General features: G+C 35.4%; 2 protein-coding genes across 2 annotated transcripts; one reads left to right on the top strand and one right to left on the bottom strand.

Annotated features, from left to right (window-relative positions):
* Positions 1–3,821: 3,821 nt before the first annotated feature.
* On the bottom strand, positions 3,822–10,625 carry HELRODRAFT_108864 (hypothetical protein). Its single transcript, XM_009011831.1, has 9 exons — positions 10,375–10,625; positions 9,580–9,690; positions 8,882–9,406; positions 8,294–8,441; positions 7,159–7,463; positions 6,411–6,686; positions 5,375–5,797; positions 4,776–4,884; positions 3,822–4,570 (listed from the first exon to the last, which is right to left on the bottom strand). Exons 2-9 carry the CDS (start codon positions 9,679–9,681, stop codon positions 4,557–4,559), a joined length of 1,902 nt encoding a protein of 633 aa, XP_009010079.1. The 5' UTR covers positions 9,682–9,690; positions 10,375–10,625; the 3' UTR covers positions 3,822–4,556.
* Positions 10,626–12,030: 1,405 nt separating this feature from the next.
* Positions 12,031–21,590, top strand: HELRODRAFT_71468 (hypothetical protein; the record flags this gene model as incomplete). Its single annotated transcript, XM_009011832.1, has 21 exons — positions 12,031–12,109; positions 12,280–12,447; positions 13,147–13,303; positions 13,811–13,878; positions 14,048–14,224; positions 14,354–14,478; positions 14,757–14,911; positions 16,201–16,268; positions 16,487–16,859; positions 17,437–17,501; positions 17,750–17,898; positions 17,994–18,062; positions 18,362–18,687; positions 19,273–19,354; positions 19,462–19,638; positions 19,889–20,016; positions 20,222–20,304; positions 20,433–20,542; positions 20,757–20,853; positions 20,960–21,127; positions 21,502–21,590. Coding segments are annotated over 21 exons (2,913 nt in total), but the record flags the coding sequence as incomplete, so codon positions are not given.

Here is a 21,590-nt window from a genome sequence, read left to right on the forward strand (position 1 = left end):
AATAAAATAGCAGCAAAATTGATGATGATGATAATACTAATAATAATTACAATCATCATCATATAATTACGACCAGGTATAATTAAACAGTTGTTTAAATATCTATCAATACCAACCTATTTTATATACATATAATACCTAATACAATCATTAATAGCTAGCTGACTGTTAAACGGTTAAGATTAACTGGCATTGACAAACGATACGAAAGATGTTTATAATGATTAATACTAACGTTAATGATGATGACGTCACTGATGATGACGATTGTCTACGAAGATGATGACGACGACGACGATGGCGTTTGTACACGATGATGATGATGATGACGTCACTAAGAATGACGACGATGACTATGACGTACGTTTGTACACGACAATGATAATGATGACGTCACTGACGATGACGTAGTTTGTATACGACGATGATGACGTCACTGATGACGACGACGTACGTTAGTTACAACATTGGGTTACATGTTTATGATGATAGGAACATGACGACGACAACATCAAACATCTACTATGATTGCAATAATTAAGATCTTTAAAATGATGATGATGATGACGAATGATGATGGTGGTGGTGGATTCGAATGATTAAAATGATTAAGACGGTAAAATAATGACTAAAATGATGACGACGATGATGATTATAACGTTTGAATAATATCAGTACGATGATGATAAAAAACCGTGAAAAGGATGATTAAGACGATGATTAAGATGATGATTAAGACGATGATGGCAATGATTAAGATGATAGATAAAAAGTTAGTCACAGTGATAATATTCATGACGACGACAATAATATAGATTTCTAACACGTGCTAACTACATTAAATGACATTAATGGAATTCATTGGGAAGTTATCATGACATTAAAAACGAAAGGAGTGAACAAACGAATGAACAAATGAACGAACGAACGAACGAACAAATGGCTGACTGACAGAATGAATAAATAAATGAACTATGACGGGACACTAAAACGATGATGAAAATGAGTGAAAAGAATGAATGACGATAAAAACGAATGAAAGAATGACTGAATAACTGAATGAATGAATGAAACATAAACAAAATACGACAACGATATTGGTGATAATGAATGAGCTAACGGTAGACAGACAATGACGAAGATGATGAAGATGATGAATATGACTAGAAACTTTATATAAAAAATCTACTGAGATCGCTTTAACTGTAAGATAAAACACAAAATTAATTAATTAATTAATAATCAATTAATTAATTTTATCAATTAATTAGTTGACGTCAATTTAAAATGACCTTTGCATACGTTACTTGTACGTACGTGTAAATGCATAATTTAAGTAGCAGTAGTAATAGTAGTAGTAGTTGTTGTAGTAGCAGTAGTAGTAATAGTAGTAGTAGTAGCAGTAGTTGTAGTAGTAGTAGTAGTGGTAGCAGCAGCAGCAGCAGCAGTGGTAGTAGTAATGGTAGTAGCAGCAAAAGGTAGTAGTATTAGTACTAGTAGATACTTCTAGACACGCATATAACTAAAATAATAGTATGCAAACAGCTGCACACACACACGCACACATACAAACACACACACACAAGCACACATACAAACACACACGTATATATAAATTACAAACATTAATTAATTAAATAATAAGTTTTACCACAAATACCATAATAATAATAATAATAATTAAACAAATAAGCAAAGGAATGAATGAATGAATGAATGAATGATAATAATAACATTCATAATTATAGTATACAAACAAACATTATGAATATTATTGTAATTTATGGCTATTAAGGATATTAGAATATTGAAAATCAGTGTCAATGCAAAAAGCATGCAAAGAAATACATCAGACGTAAATAAAAAAAGAACAAACAAACATACAATACATACACACGCACGCACATACATACATACATACACATTAATACACACACACATACATACAAAAACACACACAGAACACAGTTTTCGCATTATAAGCTGAAAAATGCATTTCCTCGCGTAACGATTCAATTTTCTTTGCATAAAAAACAGAAAAAAAACACGATGCAATTATTATTATAAAGATGCAGTATCTGAATATACAAGATACATACACAAACAGACACAAACACGAACACACACACACACGCACACACACATTTCGAGACTACGTGTATTCGCGATACATTTATTTAAATAAAATTAAACAAACGCACACATACATGCACATATTAATATATATATATATATATATACACACAAATATACACATAAACACCAACACATACAGAGGAACACACACACACACACATAAATCTAAAAATACAAAAAAGGTTTGACTGACGAGAAATGCAATTAATGCTTTGACGTTTTAGGCATTGGCGGCTAAACTGGATTAAAATATTAAGTAGGCGTGCATGCATGCATATTGAAACTACTATTACACACACACACACACACACACACACACACACACACACACACACACACACACACAAACCACACACTCACATAATAAAATAACAAATCAAAATGTACAAAAATTAACGCTAGAGATACAAAAACGAAAATACAAACAGACAAAAAAATAAGTCCTTTTCATGAAATAATCAAAATAGCGACAAAAATATAATAATAAAAACAACAATATCAAAAATAACACCAATAATTACAACAACAACAAAAACCCCTTCAAATCAAACCCAATATAAGCAAGCAAGCAATCCATTGAAACACATAGTTGCATATTTGTATTATTTTCATAGATACACATTATACCATGAAAAGGGCTAGATGACCGTTTTTATTAGCAGAAGTGGGAAAAAAATAGAATGAAGAGATGAGATATGAAGAGACCATCTGAATATATATATATATTCAGTAAGTTCCTGTGTGTGTGTGTGCGTGTGTGTGTGAGAGAGAGAGAGAGAGAGAAAGAGAGAGAGGAAGAGAGAGAGAGAGAAAGAGAGAGGGAGAGAGTAAAAATACATACGATGTTATAGACCATGTTAGTTAGAAGCCGTAACCGTTGCTAGAAACGTATTAATAGAGATAAAAATTATTTTGATTTGGTTTGGAATTTCAAAGATTCACTGTGTAGAAACATGAATGAAAGGCGGGTTAGCTCAGTCGGTAGAAGTGCCATGTCTGACGCCTTTATTACGCGACGACCTGTTTCAAATGCAATGCTAGGTTTTAGAAATATGTATTGTTGACGTTGACTTGAAAAGAAGATTCCAAGTTTTAAACAATACAAAGTACAAACATAAACAAACTTACATACATACAAACACGCGTTTATATGCTGATACAAAAATGATTTAACGTTTGCTTGCTCGCGCGCACGCACGCACACACACACACACAAACACTAGCACGCAACCAAGTTATAATCTCCATCAATTTGTAAAATATAATTTAAAATAATAATAATAAATAATAACGTGCCAATTAAACACTAGAATGTCGGAAAATGCCAACATTTTGTACAATTTCGAGATGAAGTGATGCAAAAAATAATAATTTTGAATAACTAAATTAATGAATTTTGAGCGGTTAAACAAATAATAATAAAAAGATAATAATAAATTAATAATAATAAATTATTAATAATAAAATAATAATAATACAGAATCTTATTTCAAGCCATAAACATAAAAAACATGAAAAACAAGTAGAACAAACTGAAACGTCCCCTTACAATTTTTTTTTTTATTATTTATCAATATTTATTTATTTTTTTATTACACTGAATAACGTTTAAACAAAAACGATAAAAATAATAAAAAAGAAAAATTACATTGAAATTACAATTACTTTTACTTAATTTTTTTTTCTGACTATTCCATTCTTGCCAGGAAATCACTGTTTATCGCAACAACATGAAAAATAATTTAAAATTCATTTCTTCTTAATATTCAGTATTATTACTATCATTACAATTAGCAGTAATTTCACTAACATTAATACTCAATTTTTGTTATTATTAATAATAAATTAATACTATATTTAACCCAAATTTTTAAAAATCGAGTTACAGATACCTCGTTAACGATGACAAGAGTGTCTTTCATCATCATTAATTTATACACGGTGAAATTATGACTAAGCGTACATATATATATATATGTATGTATACGCATTGAATACTGTTGTATACATAATCACGTAATAAAATACTAATACTCGCGCCCGAACGAGTAAACACCAGAGCGCTATATGAAATTGCAATTGCAAGTGGCGACCGTTTAAAAAGATTTTCATACACAGAGATAAAATTCCGCAATTGCAAATAAAAAGAAAGTAAAAATAAATGATGGATAAAATGAGAGGGAAAATTGAAGAACGAATGATGAATGACATACAACCACGCACGCACGCGCGCACACACACACACAAACACACACACATGACGTCATCTTCTTCATCTTTCCACCTCTCTACATAGCAGCTCTTTTATTTGTGTCTGGTTGAAATGAATGGATCGTTCAACCAATCAATCAGTCAGTCATTCAATCCATCAATTGACTGATTGGCTGGTTGATTGTTGACTGACTGACAGTGGAATCCTCTCATCGCATGGGTCCTGTGGATAGGATAAAAAAATAATTCAACACACTGACATATAGTTTTAAATGAATCAATTAAAAATACGAAATAATAACATTGAAGTATTAAAGTAAAACGCTAAAATGAAATACCTGAATGAAATAATAATGAATGAAAAAATGAAATACCTGAATATAATAATAATAAATGAAAGAAGTAAAACAAAAAGAAGTTATAAATACTAGATGACGGTGGCTTATTTGATGACGACTGGCGACCAGTGTTCGAGTAGGACCTCTTGGCAGTGGTCGGCGAGGAGACAGCGGCCGGCGTTAAATTCGAATGGACCAACTACAATGACGTCAATATTAACGTACTTCAACTATTAGGAAAAATTATAAATGTCAAGGTCGACGATTTAGCTAGACGGTCACGGTACGAATGCCATGTTTAGAGTGATTTAATGCTGCGCCCTGATGCTCTTTGGATAATTTTTGAATAATTAATAAGAGTAATAGTACTGATAGTAATAGTAATAGAAAACAGCGAAGGTACTAAATGGAGGTAGCGAAATTAGCGATGCATTGAATGAAAGGAAAACCTAACGAGGGCATAAAAACTATTTTATTGAAACCGAACTGCCAAGCATAAAGAGTTACACACGCAATCTCACACGCAGACACTCACGCTCTCACATGGAGTCAATCAATAGAAGCACATCACCTGGGTAGCTAACAGCAATAAGAAGATAAATAAACAACAAACAAGTAAAATAAAACACAACCAGGCAAGAAACGAAATAAGGTGAACAAGACATGAACCAAACAGACGAAGATCTAACATTAGACACAGTTCTTCTGGGACTCAGCAGCACATTTGTTATGAAACTACTAGCGTGTCCACCAACGCCGCTGTGGCCACCACCGCCGCCACTACAGCTGCCAGTATTACCAACACTGCAATTGAATCTAGTGGTCATTTTATTCGATTGACCAAGCGACGATATGGCGGAGGAAGATGCAGTCGAGAAGTTATGCAGGGGTGTGGTCAGTGGTGTTTCTAATGGCTTGAAGAAGGAGTGTTCCAGCGCTATGATGGGCGATATTCGTTTGATAGACTCGTACGTCAACATACGAGATATTAAGTCGTGGAAGGTGGCGTAGTCGGCGCACGAGTGGCCAGATTCGTTCAGTCTTCGGCCTCCAGGTCCACCGACTTCAACTCCTAATACTGATCGTAAGTTTCTCGAGCCAGCTGGCTTGTACTGCAAGAAACAGTTTTATTTTAATTCAGAAACATTTCCACGATGGTGCGTGTCATCATCAAGTAGTGAATGAGTAGTAGAAATTAAGTGGTAAAAATTTGTGATGATTGAAATGTTGACCATCAGCAACACACTTACCCACCGAAGTAACACGATCACTTGTCTTATCATTACGACAGATGAAACTATAAACATATTGTTTTCTTGTTGTTTGCGATTAATTATCTTAATTCATTAACACCGTACCCGTAACCATCCTACCCTATCTGACCCACAAACATTTAATTCGGAAATTAATTTATGAATAAAACGGATCAGACTCAACTCTTGATTGCACGAAACTAACGCAGAATTTTACTTACTAACCAACCGGTAACAGTTTAATGTGATTAGTTTCTGCCTGTGAGTTACATTAACTATTACATTAAAAGATGGCCTGGTATCTTTAATAGAAATATCTAAATAAAGTGAGTGATTACAACGAAAGATACGTTGAAGGGTACCTAAATGAAAACATGTAAATTGAGTGCAGCTCAACAGAAAACGACGATTCTATAGAATAATATTATCATAATCAGCAACAAAAACAAGCAGCAGCAGCAGCAGTCCTTACCTTGGAAATATCCTTCACAGTGTAGCCGGAGGATGTTTTGGTGAAGAACTTATTGTACTTGGAGGCCTTGTCAACTACCTTCTGCGGTGGCAGGCCGAGGACTTCGATGATCCTGTTCAGTTGGTCGACCTCATCAAGGCCATGAAAGAGAGGCTCTCCAACGTGCACTTCGACGAGGATGCAGCCGAGGCTCCACATGTCGATGGGCAGGTCGTACTGCAGACCCATCAATATTTCAGGACTCCGATAGAAACGACTCTGAATGTAACTGTACAGCTGGTTTTTGGGTACATTAACAGGTTATAAATAATATATTTATTACATTTTATTACTTATTTGTATACAATTTGGTATACAGATATGTATAAAATATGTAACGCATGTAACTAAGTTTGCACAAAGTTTGTTTATACTTGAAAGATTCTGTAATGAAAGCTAAATAACTAAATAACCATTTTAAAAGGATTAAATGAGGTTTGCTGCCCTCTATCTATAATAATAGCAATGATTTTATCAAATGATCACATACAATGGAGAACGTAACTGGCGCAAATTATTTAAAAAGTAAATCAATCTAACATGAATGGCTACTAGAGCAACCACAAGACAGCTAAAAAAGACATCAACAACAAAGACATTACTGCAAAAATTATAAATAGAAAGTGAAAAAACAACAGCTAGCGTGGAATGCAATAAAAAAAACTAAAAGCAAACAAATGAACGAAAACGAGACGAGATTAATAGCTACCCTCTGATCTCGCTTGCAGGAGCTGCCAAAATCAACAATCTTGATCTGGCTCCGTTTAGGGTTGACCAGCAGCACGTTCTCCGGCTTCAAGTCGCAATGTATGATGCCTAACTGTGGCGAGGACAGGAATTTCAGGGCATTGCAGAGTTGATAAGCGAATTTACGGGTCAAATTCAGCGACACGCCTTTAAAGTTGGTGTTACGTAGGAGGTCGTAGAGGTTGAATGAGAGGAGTTCGAACACCAAGCAAAGCTGGCCAACTGCGGTCGGTGGTGAGATGCACTCAAAGTAACTCAGCAAGTGAACTGGCGGTCAATCAGATGGTAAAAAATTCAGTAAAAAGATAATAATTTAAATTTAATTGAATTAATTTTAAAATTTATTTAAATGAAGTCAAAGAAATAGATATCACAAGTGCGTTCAATTACCTATTTATTAGAGAATGCCTTCATTTAACAACAACCACGTACGTCACCCATCCTCTACTACCACCAATCAAAACTACTACACACAAGCACAACTAACAAGTCGTCACTCAGTCAACATATCAGGAAAAGACCTTCCTCAAAAGACACCTTAAACATATAAGCTCTCAATAAAACTCTATCATTTACTCAGTTTTGTCATTTCTATTTTCTTATCAATCACTTAACTTACTTACCAAGTCATTAAGCAGTCTATTAATTAATCATTTTATTTATTTGTCTTTTTAAACCATTATTTTATTTTCCATTCTTTTCATGCTTAAAACATTCTAACTCAATCATTTATTTTCCGTTACTATTTTATACTATTGCCATGCAAGTTGTAACAGCTTCTGCATCTGTCAAGAGTCCGATTTAAAAAAAAAATAATAATAAAAACTTATATTAAGTTAAAGCTGTGTACGATTTTTAAAATATTTTTCTATATTTTGTTGAAAATCCAATTTTAAAAGAAAAAAATTTGCCAAAAAAAAGTTAAACAGTCATCTGAGATTCGTGGTTCAAGTTGACATTAATGATTTTTAAATTTAATTCATTTTAACAAGGAAAGAACTAAGCCTTTAAACAAACCCCATATAAAATAAAAATATGAACATATCAACGTAGAATATAAAAAATTAGTTAATAATATAATCCAAAGATAAACTGACCAATCCCATTCTTCTTAGCTGGGTCATGTGACTTAATGAGCTCTAATAGGCTGATTTCAATCCTGGCCTGGTTGAGAAAGGGCTTCTTGTTTTTGATGATTTTTACGGCGACGCCCTCGTTCGAGTGCATATCCAGGGCTTTCACCACCTGCGTTATTATTTCATTATAATTATTCACTAATTTCATTTACTATTTAATTACTTTAATTACTTGTTTAATAATTTTATTTGTTATTTAATAACTTTATTTACTATTTATTAATTTTATTTATTATTTAAAAACTATATTTATCTATTTATTTATTTATTACTAAAATACTCCTTAACAAAATGTAGTACTAATCAATTTTAAACAATTCCAAAAAGAATTCAATTTTAAAAAAATGTGACCGTTAGACCATTTTTTAATTTGTGCGAAAAAATGGTTACCAAACTCTAATCTTAAATGATAATTTAAACAATCTACTATAACTACAGTATAATGACAATGAGACCAAACAACACAATTAAACAAAGCAAAAGATTTTTTTTACAAAAAAAAAAAAGAAAAAATTTATTTTAGAAAAGAAATTAAATTTTTTGCCCTACCTGTCCAAAAGATCCCTTCCCAAGTATCTGCCCCAATATGTACCTATCGTGCCATACGTCACCAGAGACAAAAGGGGCATATTCTTGCTGTTCATCTGATTTCTGCTGTACTTGAGAATTGTTATTTTTATATAGTCTAAGAGTGTTGTTGTTGTTATTGCTGCCGCTGTTGCTGTGTAATAGTTGTTGAGGTTGTTGTTGTTGCAAGTGTTGTTGCGAATGCTGTTGAGGTCGTTGCTGTAAAAGTGATTGTTGCATCGTTCTCTGCTGCTGTTGTTGTTGTTGATTACTGATGTTGTAGTTAGACTGAGAATGAGTTTGCTGAAATTTCTGTGTGTACAAATTGTCACAACTGTTTTTTACAGAACAATCTCCATTTTTTATTGACCTTTTTACGATGGATGAACTTCTACTGACATCTGAGTGGTGATGGTGGTGATGTGGGCAATCCTTATCAGCAAGGATTATGTTTGCGTGCGATCTATGCTGTCTGTCATGCTTCAGCCTCTTCCTCGTGTAGTATATCTGCAGTGATGTGATACGACTGATTTCATTATAAAATAGAAAAATACGAACAAGTTTTTCAAGAAGATATTTTAATCAGACAACATGACACAAATTCATTGTTTAATAACAAAATAATCATAGAATGAGTATAAAAAAAAAATAAAAAAAATAATGAAAATAAAATGGAGAACCTCATTTATTCTTTTGTAAGTCTGAATCAGATCAACACTTAGCTTGGAGAGGGGCGAATCTTTAAAATCCCTTCTTTTACCGGAAGGACTCATCATTAACATTTATTTGACCTTTTATAATTAATAATATTAATGACATATATATATTAAAACTAAAAATAATATTATACTATTTCAACCATTTTATTATTTAATTAAGAAATAAAATAGGTAAATAACTTAATATTGGATCTAACTAATTGGCTTATTGCACTAAAATCGTCAATAGATGACAATGTCATGTTGGCTAATTGTGCATAATATGTTGGCTAGATGACTGCTGGGATAAAATGTCATACAATATCTGATTGTGAATATTATGATGGTGGTTATGAGTATTATGTTGGCTGATTATAAAATGTTATGGGGGCTAATTGTGAATAATATGGTGGCCGGTAGGGATGTTCTTGGCAGCCAATTTCAAATATCATACTGACTAAGACGCTAAGTGATAGGGATATTATGCTAGCTGAGTTGTAATAATAATTATTATTACAATGTTCACAATTACGAATTACCCAATTACCAATTAGGCTAATTGGTAATTAATATTATGTTGGCTAATTAAATTAGATTAGCCAACATAATATTCACAAACTTCAAAACCAATTACGTTATTCATGCCATACCTGTAATAATAATAAAGCCAATAAAACTACACAGCCAATGAAGCCACCCAGCCAACTGGTGAGACCCTTTATTATAGTTTTTGCATAAATTATATATTAGTGTTAACGTGGTATTAACATTAATTACCTTTGTTGGTGGTGTCAAGGAACAAAAAGGGAAGAATATGAATAATAATAGCAAGACCATTGTTAAAAATTCTCTTTAAATTTCAGCTTGAAATGGAAAATTATAAAATAAAATATTAAAATAATTAAGAATGATTAAAATTAAACGTGGGATATATCTGCCTAACTCGATATTTTATGTAAATAAGCATTAAAATAAATTTTATATAAAAGGTAGATAACGTTAATAGAGTCGGTTTAAAATAGTAAAAGCGAATTGTGTGGAACGTCAAACCAATTTTTAAACTTAGTATTAAGTTTTTTTGAAGAATCGGTCATATACTTATCATAGAGTATTAAATGTTATGGAATCGGTGAACAGTAGCTATATCTTCTTTTTTTGTGCCTTATCTTTTCAGGACATTAACAACTATTGACCTCTACAAAACCCGATCTTTAACACTTTGTAAGAGTTGAAATGTAATTATAATCAAAAAGTGACACAAGGACTTCACGAATGTTATTCGTCGTCGACCGATATCCTTTTCCCCTGTTATATATATATAGCTAAAGCAGGGAAAAGTGTTAAAGATTGGGTTTTCTGGAGGTCGATAATTGCCAATGTCCTGAAAGAGTAAGGCACGAGAAAAAAGAATAGCTATGTAGTAGCTGTATATATATCATATATATGGAATGTTATATTTTATATTATATATATATATATATATATATATGTGTGTGTAAAAATTAAGTTAACTTTTCATTTTCATAAATGTCACTTTTGGCTCTTAGGGGCTATCCTGTTTTTTATAATCATCATTTAAATGTCATTTTTGAGAGTCCAACCATTATTAATTAAACCGATTTTATTGCACATTCTTTATACTTTTGCTACAATAAAACTATTAAATTAATTACATTTCAATTTTTTACTTTTTAAATCAACTTTTAAATAGCTTGAAAATGAAGAAAATCTGTTGGGATTGGTGTAGTAACAGAATTTTTTTTAAATTGAATTGAAATGAAAATGATGACAAAATCAAAATTCTCAATGTCTTTAAGAGTTTAATAATTTTATTCTAATATTAATTTAAATTACGTTTAAATTACTTGATTAACATTAAATAATAGTTATGATGGAACAAAATACTGAAAATGTGCAAGGTTTATATTATTTCTTTCAAACTTTGATTATAATATAAAATATACTGATATAAAATATCATGTTTAAATTAAAGAAATAAATTTCATTTAATTAAGTATCACTGGTTGTTGATTGTAAATTTACTCTAATTTTAAAAATTATTTTACATTTATTTTATTTATAAAAATCTTAGAAGCTGAAGTGAGAGACATTCTTTTGAGAAATGTCAAAAAAGAGGTTTGTTTGATAATAGACATAGAGTACAATTAATGCACTAATTAATGCACTTTTCAATGCACTAAAAATGGATAACAAGTTGGTCTTCTAATTCCATTAGCATACACCTTAAAACTATAAGACTATAAATAAAGTATAAGATTAAGGTGTCTGCTACAATTGTTGCTGTGACCTGGTTTGAATTCTAAGTAATCCCTGCCTAATCATCACAGTATTTTCTGTTTGCATAAATTAATTATGGTTATGAAATAATAATTTGGGATTTTAGTTATTTCACAATTTTGTAATTTTTACTTTCAGGTCAAACAAATCATGGAGGAGTCTGTAACGAGAAAGTTTGTACATGAAGAAAGCAGCTCTATAATATCTCTGTGTGGTTTGTTTTTCCATTTCACTTTCTATCACATTTTTCCATCATCACCATTATCATAATTATCATTATAATATGGATAAATGATTAATTAATCCTCTTAATTACCATTATGGTATTAATAAATGTTTAATTTTAAAATATATAATAGTAAATTGTGCAATGATAAAATCTAGCTGCAGTTGAATGCTGTCTCCAACATGGTCTCAAAAAAAGGGCTCTGGGTTTGTTTAAGAACAGTACCACCATGGCATTGCTACAAAAAGTGGCTAAGTCTTTCGAACCAGCTGCTCGACTCGTCAAGATACTGAACGAGTTAGAAAAAATGCATGATAGGTTATTTAGTGTTTTTGGTTTTTTATGGTTGTTTAATTTGTTTACAATTTCATTAAGAGGTCATTTAAGTTTGAGGATTATTTACAATTGCTTTAACAATCATCATCATCTCCATCATCTTTATTTTAGCTCCTTCATCATCTTCATCTCAGTTTTTTCATCATCCTCTTTCATCATATTTATCAATCATCAGTATCACAGGTAATATTATTTTTATTCATAGTTAAATGTGATGTCATTTACATATCATGTGTGTGTACGTGTGCGTGCGTGTGTGTGTGCGTGCGTGAGTGTGCGTGTGTGCGTGAACTTACCTTTGGTATTTTATTTTAATGCAAAAATTTTTTCATTGATTTCTATTTTAGTTTGATTCTTTGTTATCACCATCTTATTTCTTTTTTCCATTTTGCCGTTCATATTTGTTCATTTATTTTTTCATTCGTTCGTTCATTCTTTGTTTGTTCTTTCGTTCGTTCGTTCGTTCGTTCGTTCAATAGTTTGTTCGTTTAATCATTTATTTATGCACGTATCTATTATTCATTTGTTTGATCATTCGTTACATGTCCAAAGAATCACCCACGCAATTAATTAGTCACAACACCGCCTAGTTCTAAATAATCATTCCATTGATATCAATCATATCTCACTCATTTGAAGAAAATCTCTCGACAACTCAGCGACATCATCGTCATCTGTAGCAGCAGCAGCAACAACGGCGTCATCGTCGTCGTCGGCATCATCGTTGTCATCTAATCATTTATCTCATCTTTCGCGGAAGACCAACAGCAAGTACCTGTGGTTGAGGGTGGCCCTCTATGAGAAGCAGCTGGCCAAGATTGTTGACTATCTAGTCAGGAATAGCAGGTTTGTTTGCCTGCCTGCCTGCCTGACGATGGTGACGATGTTGACGATAATAAAGATGGTGATGATGATGATGATGATGATGATGATGAAGACGGTGATGATGATGATGAAGAAAATCATCGTGCGAAACAGCAGAGATGCTAATGATGATAATGATAACATTGGTTACGCAGATGACAATATTTATTTGTGTATTCATCACGAATCTCTCTTCACTATTCATTCAGAGGCATCACCAAAAAACACCACAGTGCATGTAAATATACTTGAAACAACGCATCACACACGCGATAGAGGCAGGGATCTCTTTGCAGTTGAATCCGATCACTGCAATGGCAGTGGCAGGCACTCTGCTGCTACGCCATCCTGTCGTCCAATAACGATGATGCTGATGACGACGACAATAACGATTGTTACTGATGATGACGATGATGATTATAATGATGATGATGATGATGATGATTATAATGATGATGATGGGAGGATGATGAAAATATTTTTCCACAGTAAATATTATGAGAAGGAAGCCCTCATTAGCGATCCTGTCTGTGGGGCTATACTGGCTTCGTTGCTTGGTTAGATTTGTTGTCCATGCATGCAGTTGTTTTTTGGTTAAGTTGTTGGTAATGTTGACGCTTCTAACTTTGTTGTTATCAGTTTTGTTGAGCTCCATCATCATCAGCAACATTACCACCATCATCATCATCATCATCGTCGTCATTATCATATATTCTCATACAAAAGTTGGACCGTGCGCTCTCGAGTTCAGTCACATGAAGACAGTCGACCACCTATGGACCGACCCACCAGCCAAAGAGTTAATGCAGAGACACCGCATACACAGCTCGACCAATCACCATCTGGCACATGCTGATTCTCCTAAACGATTGGCTCTTCAGGTTCTTAGAAGGAATGTCATTGGTCGATGATGATGATGTAAACAAATAAATATCCAAAAAACACATACCTAGATTCAAAAAATGTCTAGTTCAACTCTGGACGACCAATCATCATCATCTTCGTCATCATCGCTGACGTCATCGGCCGCAGTAAGTTCAAGGACGACGCCCATGATAGCCAAAGAGTATGTCGAGTCCCTTCACCAGAACAACAAGTCCACGCTGTTGTACGGGAAGAATAATGTCATCATACAGCCTGTTTGTGCTGATGTCCGGGTGTAGTGATGTGATGCGATGATGTGATGTAATGATGTGATGTGTTTGTAGATGTCATGTCATTGTCATGTCATGTCATGCGATGTTGGTCTAATGACAGTGTATGTAATATGATCCAAACTTGGACGAATAGAGAGAGGTAAGAGTGATGAATATGCTAACAAAAAATGAGTAACTATGATAAGAATCGTAGTGATGAGGATGATAAAGATGACGAATACGATAACAAAACTTATCACCTCGTCATCACATTATCACTCCATCGTTTGAGACAGAAGGAAGACATCCAGCCAATGGCGGGCTACTTGTCGTTGCATCAAAACAACAGCCTGAGTCTTGTTGTAAAGTGGACTCCCAACCAGCTCATGAACATTGGCAACAACGACAACAACAACGTTGACGGCAACAACAACGCTCCTAGTCTGGATAGAAGGTTGTCTGGTGTTGTTGGTGTTGTAATATTTGTTAATGTTGTTGTTGTTTGTGTAGTAGTGTGTGTTGTTGTTGTAATATCTGTTGAAGTTGTTTTCGGTGTTGTTGTTGTAATATTTGTTGATGTTGTTTTCGGTGGTGGTGTAGTTTTTGGCGCGGTTGTTTGGGATCATAATGAAAGGGGCATGTTTTTTTGTTGTTGTAAGATGACGACGACGACGATGACGTTTTGTTGTTAGCGTGTTGTTTTGTGACGACTTATGTGATGATTATTTATCGTTAATTTTTTTTTATTGTTTTTATTTGAATTTGTCCTTTTTGTGGTTAAGAACATCTGTTATATTTTTGTTGAAGGTTCAATTTTAACAGTTTATTAAATCTTTCAATGTTTATGTTCTGTTTTGATGTTATAATTTGTTTTCTTTGTTTTCAATAATTTCTTAATTTTTTTTCTTTGTTTTTCTCGTTTTCAAATTTCTTTTCTGTCTCTTTAATCTTTTAATTAATACTACTATGTTAACTATCATCGTCGTCATCATCATCAACAGCGACATCATCATCATCTTCATCAACAACATCATCATCATTTTCATCAACAACATCATCATCATCTTCATCAGCAACATCATCATCATCTTCATCAACAACATCATCATCATCTTCATCAACAACATCATCATCATCGTCATTGTTATCATACTCAACATGTATATTTAGGAGTTTATTTCATTTGTAAAACTCATCATTGTTTTCATTATCATCATTATCATCATCATCATCATCATCATAATACTCATCATCATAACTGTCGTCGTCGTCATCATCGTCATCATCATAGGCCAATATATGTTAAATACACACCATCTCAAACGTTCATCTCGAAGCTTAACGGCACCAGAAGGTTTTTAAATTGTGTTTGTTTGTTTTTTGTTTTTTTTTTATTTGTATTTGTATTCTCTTTTTTATTTCAGTGATTTATTTCTGTTTTTTTCAAACTTATTTTTTCTCTCGTACGTTTTTGCTTGTTGGAAGTCTTGCTAATGTGGCTGCTTATTATTGTTATTGTTGTCATTATTACGATAACAACACCACCACCACCACCACCAACAACAACAATAATAATGATAATAGTAATTATAGTAATAATAATAATGATGATGATTCGTAACTATGTACAAAACTACCTGCAATCATGGGAATGTGGGTTGATGTGATTGTGTGCCAATGTTATGACGATGATCATGACGTCAGCGATGATGATGATGATGATGATGATAAATTTACCCACAGCCAATACTGGAATTATGCACTCGCTATTAACCTTGATGATATCGTTTATCTGCACTGTCATCAGCAAGGTGTTATTGTATGTTGATGTGATTGCATGTTGGTGTTATTGTATGTTGGTGTTATTGCATGTTGATGTGATTGTATGTTGGTGTTATTGTATGTTGATGTGATTGTGTACTGATGTGATTGCATGTTGACGTTTTAATTGTGTTTTGATGTTACCGTATGTATATTGTTGGTATAAGCATTAGTTACACCAATCACACCACCAACTATCAACCACCAGCTGATTCGGGGGGTATTGTGGTGATGGTGGGGCATGATGGAGTTCAGAGGCCCCCCATCAGATTGCCCCGCGGCGGACACCTGCATGCATTTCTATCCTGCATTGAGGCGGGTCTCAGTCCCCGCGGTCATCTTGAACCACCTTTGAATGATAGCGTCTCAGAAGGTGTGTGCCATTTTGCTTTGGAAGACATTGTTACTGATCTTTCTTATTATTTCGTGATGGGAGTTTTGATCGTTTTTTTTGCTGTCACTCAACCAGATGATGCCCTACCAATGTTGATTAAGAAAAAAATAGGCGGAGCTTCCCACATGCTCTCTTCTCTGATTGGCAGCATGACAGACGAGATCACATCGGCATTCAACCAATCACTGTCTACCAGCTCACCACCTAAACAACAGCAACGAAATCAAACAGCGAAGCAATCACTGCACAACTCCACGCCGACATCAACGTCAGCAGCAGCTGCAGCAGTAACAGCTGCGACGTCAACGACGGAAGCAGCTGTTGTAGTTGATCAGCAGGAGCAGCTGGTTAAGAAGAGGGAAGAGTTGATTTCATGTGGAGAGGACATCACAATGGATTATGTGTTCAGGATCGTAATGAATACTCCAAACGCCGCTTGTATATGTTAGTTCATTACTTACTGGATGACTGAATGACCGACCTACCGACTGGACGTCCAACTGATTGATTCTGATTTATTGATTGTTTGTTTGATTGATTGATTGATTGACTGATTGTCAAACAGCTGACGTCATACAAGAACAAGATGAAGGATCATCAAAAGATGACCCAAATACCCCTATGACCAATGGCGGTGACGACTCCATGAACAACAACAAAGAACCGCTCAATCATAGGTTGCGATGTTGTTGCTGATGTTGTTGCGATGTTGTTGCTGATGTTGCTGTAGTTACTAACGATGTTATACTGTTTCTTATGTGTAGGACTGCAGTTCGACAACTCTGCGACACTATGACATCTCAGATCCTATCCAGAGCATTCTATGGCTGTTAGAATTTTCCCACTCTCTCACTTTTTCACTCACTCACTCGTTCACTCAATCTCTCATTTACTCATTCACTCACTCACTTACGCACTCACTCACTCACTCACTTATTCATTCACTCATCTACTTATTCAGACACACACCCACACACCCTTGTATACACACACACACAACACACACGCACACAAAATACACACACAAAACACACACACAACACATACACACTTGCATACACACGCACGCACACACAGGGCTATCACACTGTAGACAATTGAAAACGGTACGCACTCATTTATCCGGTCTAGTCAACGCTACCATCCATCAATCCGAGCAGCCAGCCAATCAGAAACAGGCAGGTCTCACTAAGGAATGCTGGAAGGAACTTACGCAAAGTGGAAAGGTAAAATTACGATGATGAGGGTAAGGATGATGATGATGATGGTGATGGTGATGGTGATAGTGATGATGATGGTGATAAAGATTTTTTTCTCGAAGGTTTCAGATGAGTTGATGCTGTACAAGCTGGTGTACTATGGCGGGTGCGATGGTGATATTAGGAAAGAGGTTGGTCATGTTTTCATCACCCTCTTCATCACCATCATCATCGTCGTCATCATTATCATCATCTTCATCACCATCATCGCCAAAATCGCCATCATTGTAATCATTATCATAATTTTCATCACCATCATCACCATAATTGCCAATATTTTCATCATTATCATCATCAGCATCATCATAATGGTCATCATTGTAATCATTATCATCATCTTCATCACCATCAAAATCATCATAATTGCCATCATTTTTATTTTCATCATCATCATCACCATCGTCGTCGTCGTCGTCACCATCATCATCAGGTGTGGCCGTTCCTGCTCGAACACTACAGGATGGACAGTACGGTTGAGGATCGACAGATGGTAGACGAACGAACGAAGGATGAATACTACAGGTTGATGGATGAGTGGAAGGAGGTGGAGGCTTATTTGAAAACACAAGTTAGTAGTGATGAGGATGATGATGATGATTTGTATCTGATGATGATGACGATTTCCAAACTTTCAACCGCACCAGGACAGGGAGAAGCAAATCGTCGCCGGTACTCCGACGTCGACGACAGCCAGCTTCTGCAACAGCAGCAACAACGCCAGCAGCAGCAGCAACAACAACAACGTCATCAAGTCACGTGCTCCCTCCAACGCTAGTCTAACACTCACCAGGAAAGAGTCAAGCCTCTGCAGTGACGTATTCGAGAGCACCGATGACGTGGCTATGACGTCATTTTCTAAAGTTTCCTCGCCACCGCCGCTACCATCGGCAGCAGCAGCAGCCACAGTGGCGAGGCAACAGTTTCAACAACAGGATCAACCGACCGGAAATGACGTAACGGCGTTTTCGTCTACGTCGTCTTCATCGTCGTCGAGTACGCGGACTCATCAGCCGCTACATCAGAATCACGCTGCCAGGATGCTTGAAAAATTGAATAGCGGTTATTATTGTTACTACTCTATTATTGTTATCATCTCTCTCTCTCTCTCTCTCTCTCTCTCTTTTTTCTCTCTCTCTCTCTCTCATTTAATGTTACGTCATCATTAACACCATCATCATTATCATCGTTAACATCATCGTCGTCGTCGCCATCACCGTTATCAGGGTCGTCATCAGCGTCAAGGAAGGCTACATTCACCCTCAGTGATGACAGTGCATCCCTCGATTCAGGTTGTCATGGTGATTGTAGTGTTGCTATTTATGATGATGATGATGATGGTAGAGATGATGTTGTTGTCGATGATGGTGATGGTTATGTCGAAGATGATGATGATGTTGATGATGATGTTGAGGATGTTGTTTATGTTTGTTGACAACTTTATTATAATTTTTGATAAAAATGATATTAATAATCACAATATTGATATTGACGATGATGACGACGACGACGATGATGAATTTTTCCACAGAGTCTGATAAATCGCAAAACGATGCGCTGCTTGCAACAACAACACCAACAACAACATCATCAGCAGCACCAACAACAACAACATCATCATCGTCAATAACAACAACAGCCACTGTTGCTGTTGCTGCTACAACTACTGCAGCTGCTAATGGCGTCGACGATATTGCCGCCAAATATACCGTAACTATTTGAAATTAATTATTATTATTCTTGGTATTATTATTATTATTGTTGTTGTTGTTGTTGTTGTTGTTATTGCCGTTACTGCTATCTTCCATGTGAACGAGCTTATCATCATCAACATCATCGTCATCAGCATCATATCGTCATCAGCATCATTATCATCATCGTCATCGTCGTCATCAACATCATTATCATCGTCATTATCGTCATCGTCGTCATCGTCATCATCATCATTGTCCATGCACAGGCCGACCTGCTGGAGAGCTTCGCGCTGAACTTGCACAGGATAGACAAGGACGTTCACAGGTGCGACAGAAACCACGCCTACTTCGCCCAGTTGACCAATCTCAGCAAGCTTAGAAACGTCATGGGCACGTAAGTTCTGATTGGCTGGCTGGCTGGCTGGCTGGCTGGCTGGCTAGTCGTTTGCCCACCGCCTCATTAGGCCTCCTCTGATCGCGATTGTGAAACTGATAGCTATCACCATTAGTATCATCGTCATTGTTATCACCATCATCAGCATGATCATCATCATCGTCATCATTTCATTATCATCGTCGTCATCGTAATTGTTGTAAAGGTACGTGTGGCAGAACATGGAGATGGGATACGTGCAGGGGATGTGCGATCTCGTTGCCCCGCTCCTAGTCATCATGGATGATGGTAGTCATGATGATGATGGTAGTGGTGGTGGTGATGGTGGTGATGATAATAATAATATTAATAATTATTATAATATTGACAACGTCATCCTCACCACGTCATCCTCACCACATCATCATCACCACCAGAGCCGAAGGTGTACAGTTGTTTCTGCGAGCTGATGCAGAGGATGTCCGCCAACTTCCCAAACGGAAGTGCCATGGACCAACATTTCGGGAACATGAGGTCACTCATCCAGGTAACGACGACGATGATGGTGATGATGATGATGATGGTCTTGGCGATGGTAATAATGATAATAGTGGCCAGGAAGGATGTTGATGATTTAAAATCGCTCTCTACTACAAAGTAATTGCGATTTCAATGATGATGATGATGAAAATGAGGATGATGATAAAGATGATAAGTAGTATGATGATGATGATGATGGGGGATTGATGATGACCTGGCAGATTATGGACCCAGAGTTATTTGAGCACATGCGCCAGTACGGCGACTACACTCACTTCTATTTCTCCTACCGCTGGTTTCTCTTGGATTTCAAAAGAGGTTCTGTTTATCACTTTCAGTTTTCACCATCGTCTCAATCGTCATTACTATCACAAACAAGTGAACTAACCAACCATCCAACCAACCAACCAACCAAACAACTCAGAACTCGTCTACAGCGATATTTTCATGGTATGGGAGACCATATGGACGGCTAAGCACATTTGCTCCCGCCATTTTGTTCTCTTTGTGGCACTTGCTATGGTCGAATACTATCGTGACGTCATCATCGATAATCAGATGGACTTTACTGACATCATCAAGTTCTTTAACGGTCAGTCGGTTGGTTAGTTTAGTTGCGGTAATGGTTTAATAGTGATGAAGAATGACGTCAGTAACGAAACTGACGATGACAAAAAAGTTCTCATGATAAATATCATCACCATCTCGTCGTCATCATCACCACCATCTTGTCGTCATCATTATCAGTATCGTCCTCGCTATCATCATCGTCATCAGTATCATCTGTATCTTAACCACCACCACCATCATCATCATAAGTATCCTTAATGCTATCATAGTCATCTTTATCGCTATTATTATCACGCACGGTCACACACACACACGAGCACATACACACACACACGTGCACAGGCACATACACACATATATATATATATATACACACACACACACACACATGAATAGAGTTAGCAGAGAAGCACAACGCTGTGGACATCGTGAATATTGCAAGAGGGTTGGTCAACAAACTGCAAGTCCTCATTGAAAATAAATGA

This window comes from Helobdella robusta (assembly GCF_000326865.2).
Source record: "Helobdella robusta unplaced genomic scaffold HELROscaffold_10, whole genome shotgun sequence".
Taxonomy (NCBI): domain Eukaryota; kingdom Metazoa; phylum Annelida; class Clitellata; order Rhynchobdellida; family Glossiphoniidae; genus Helobdella; species Helobdella robusta.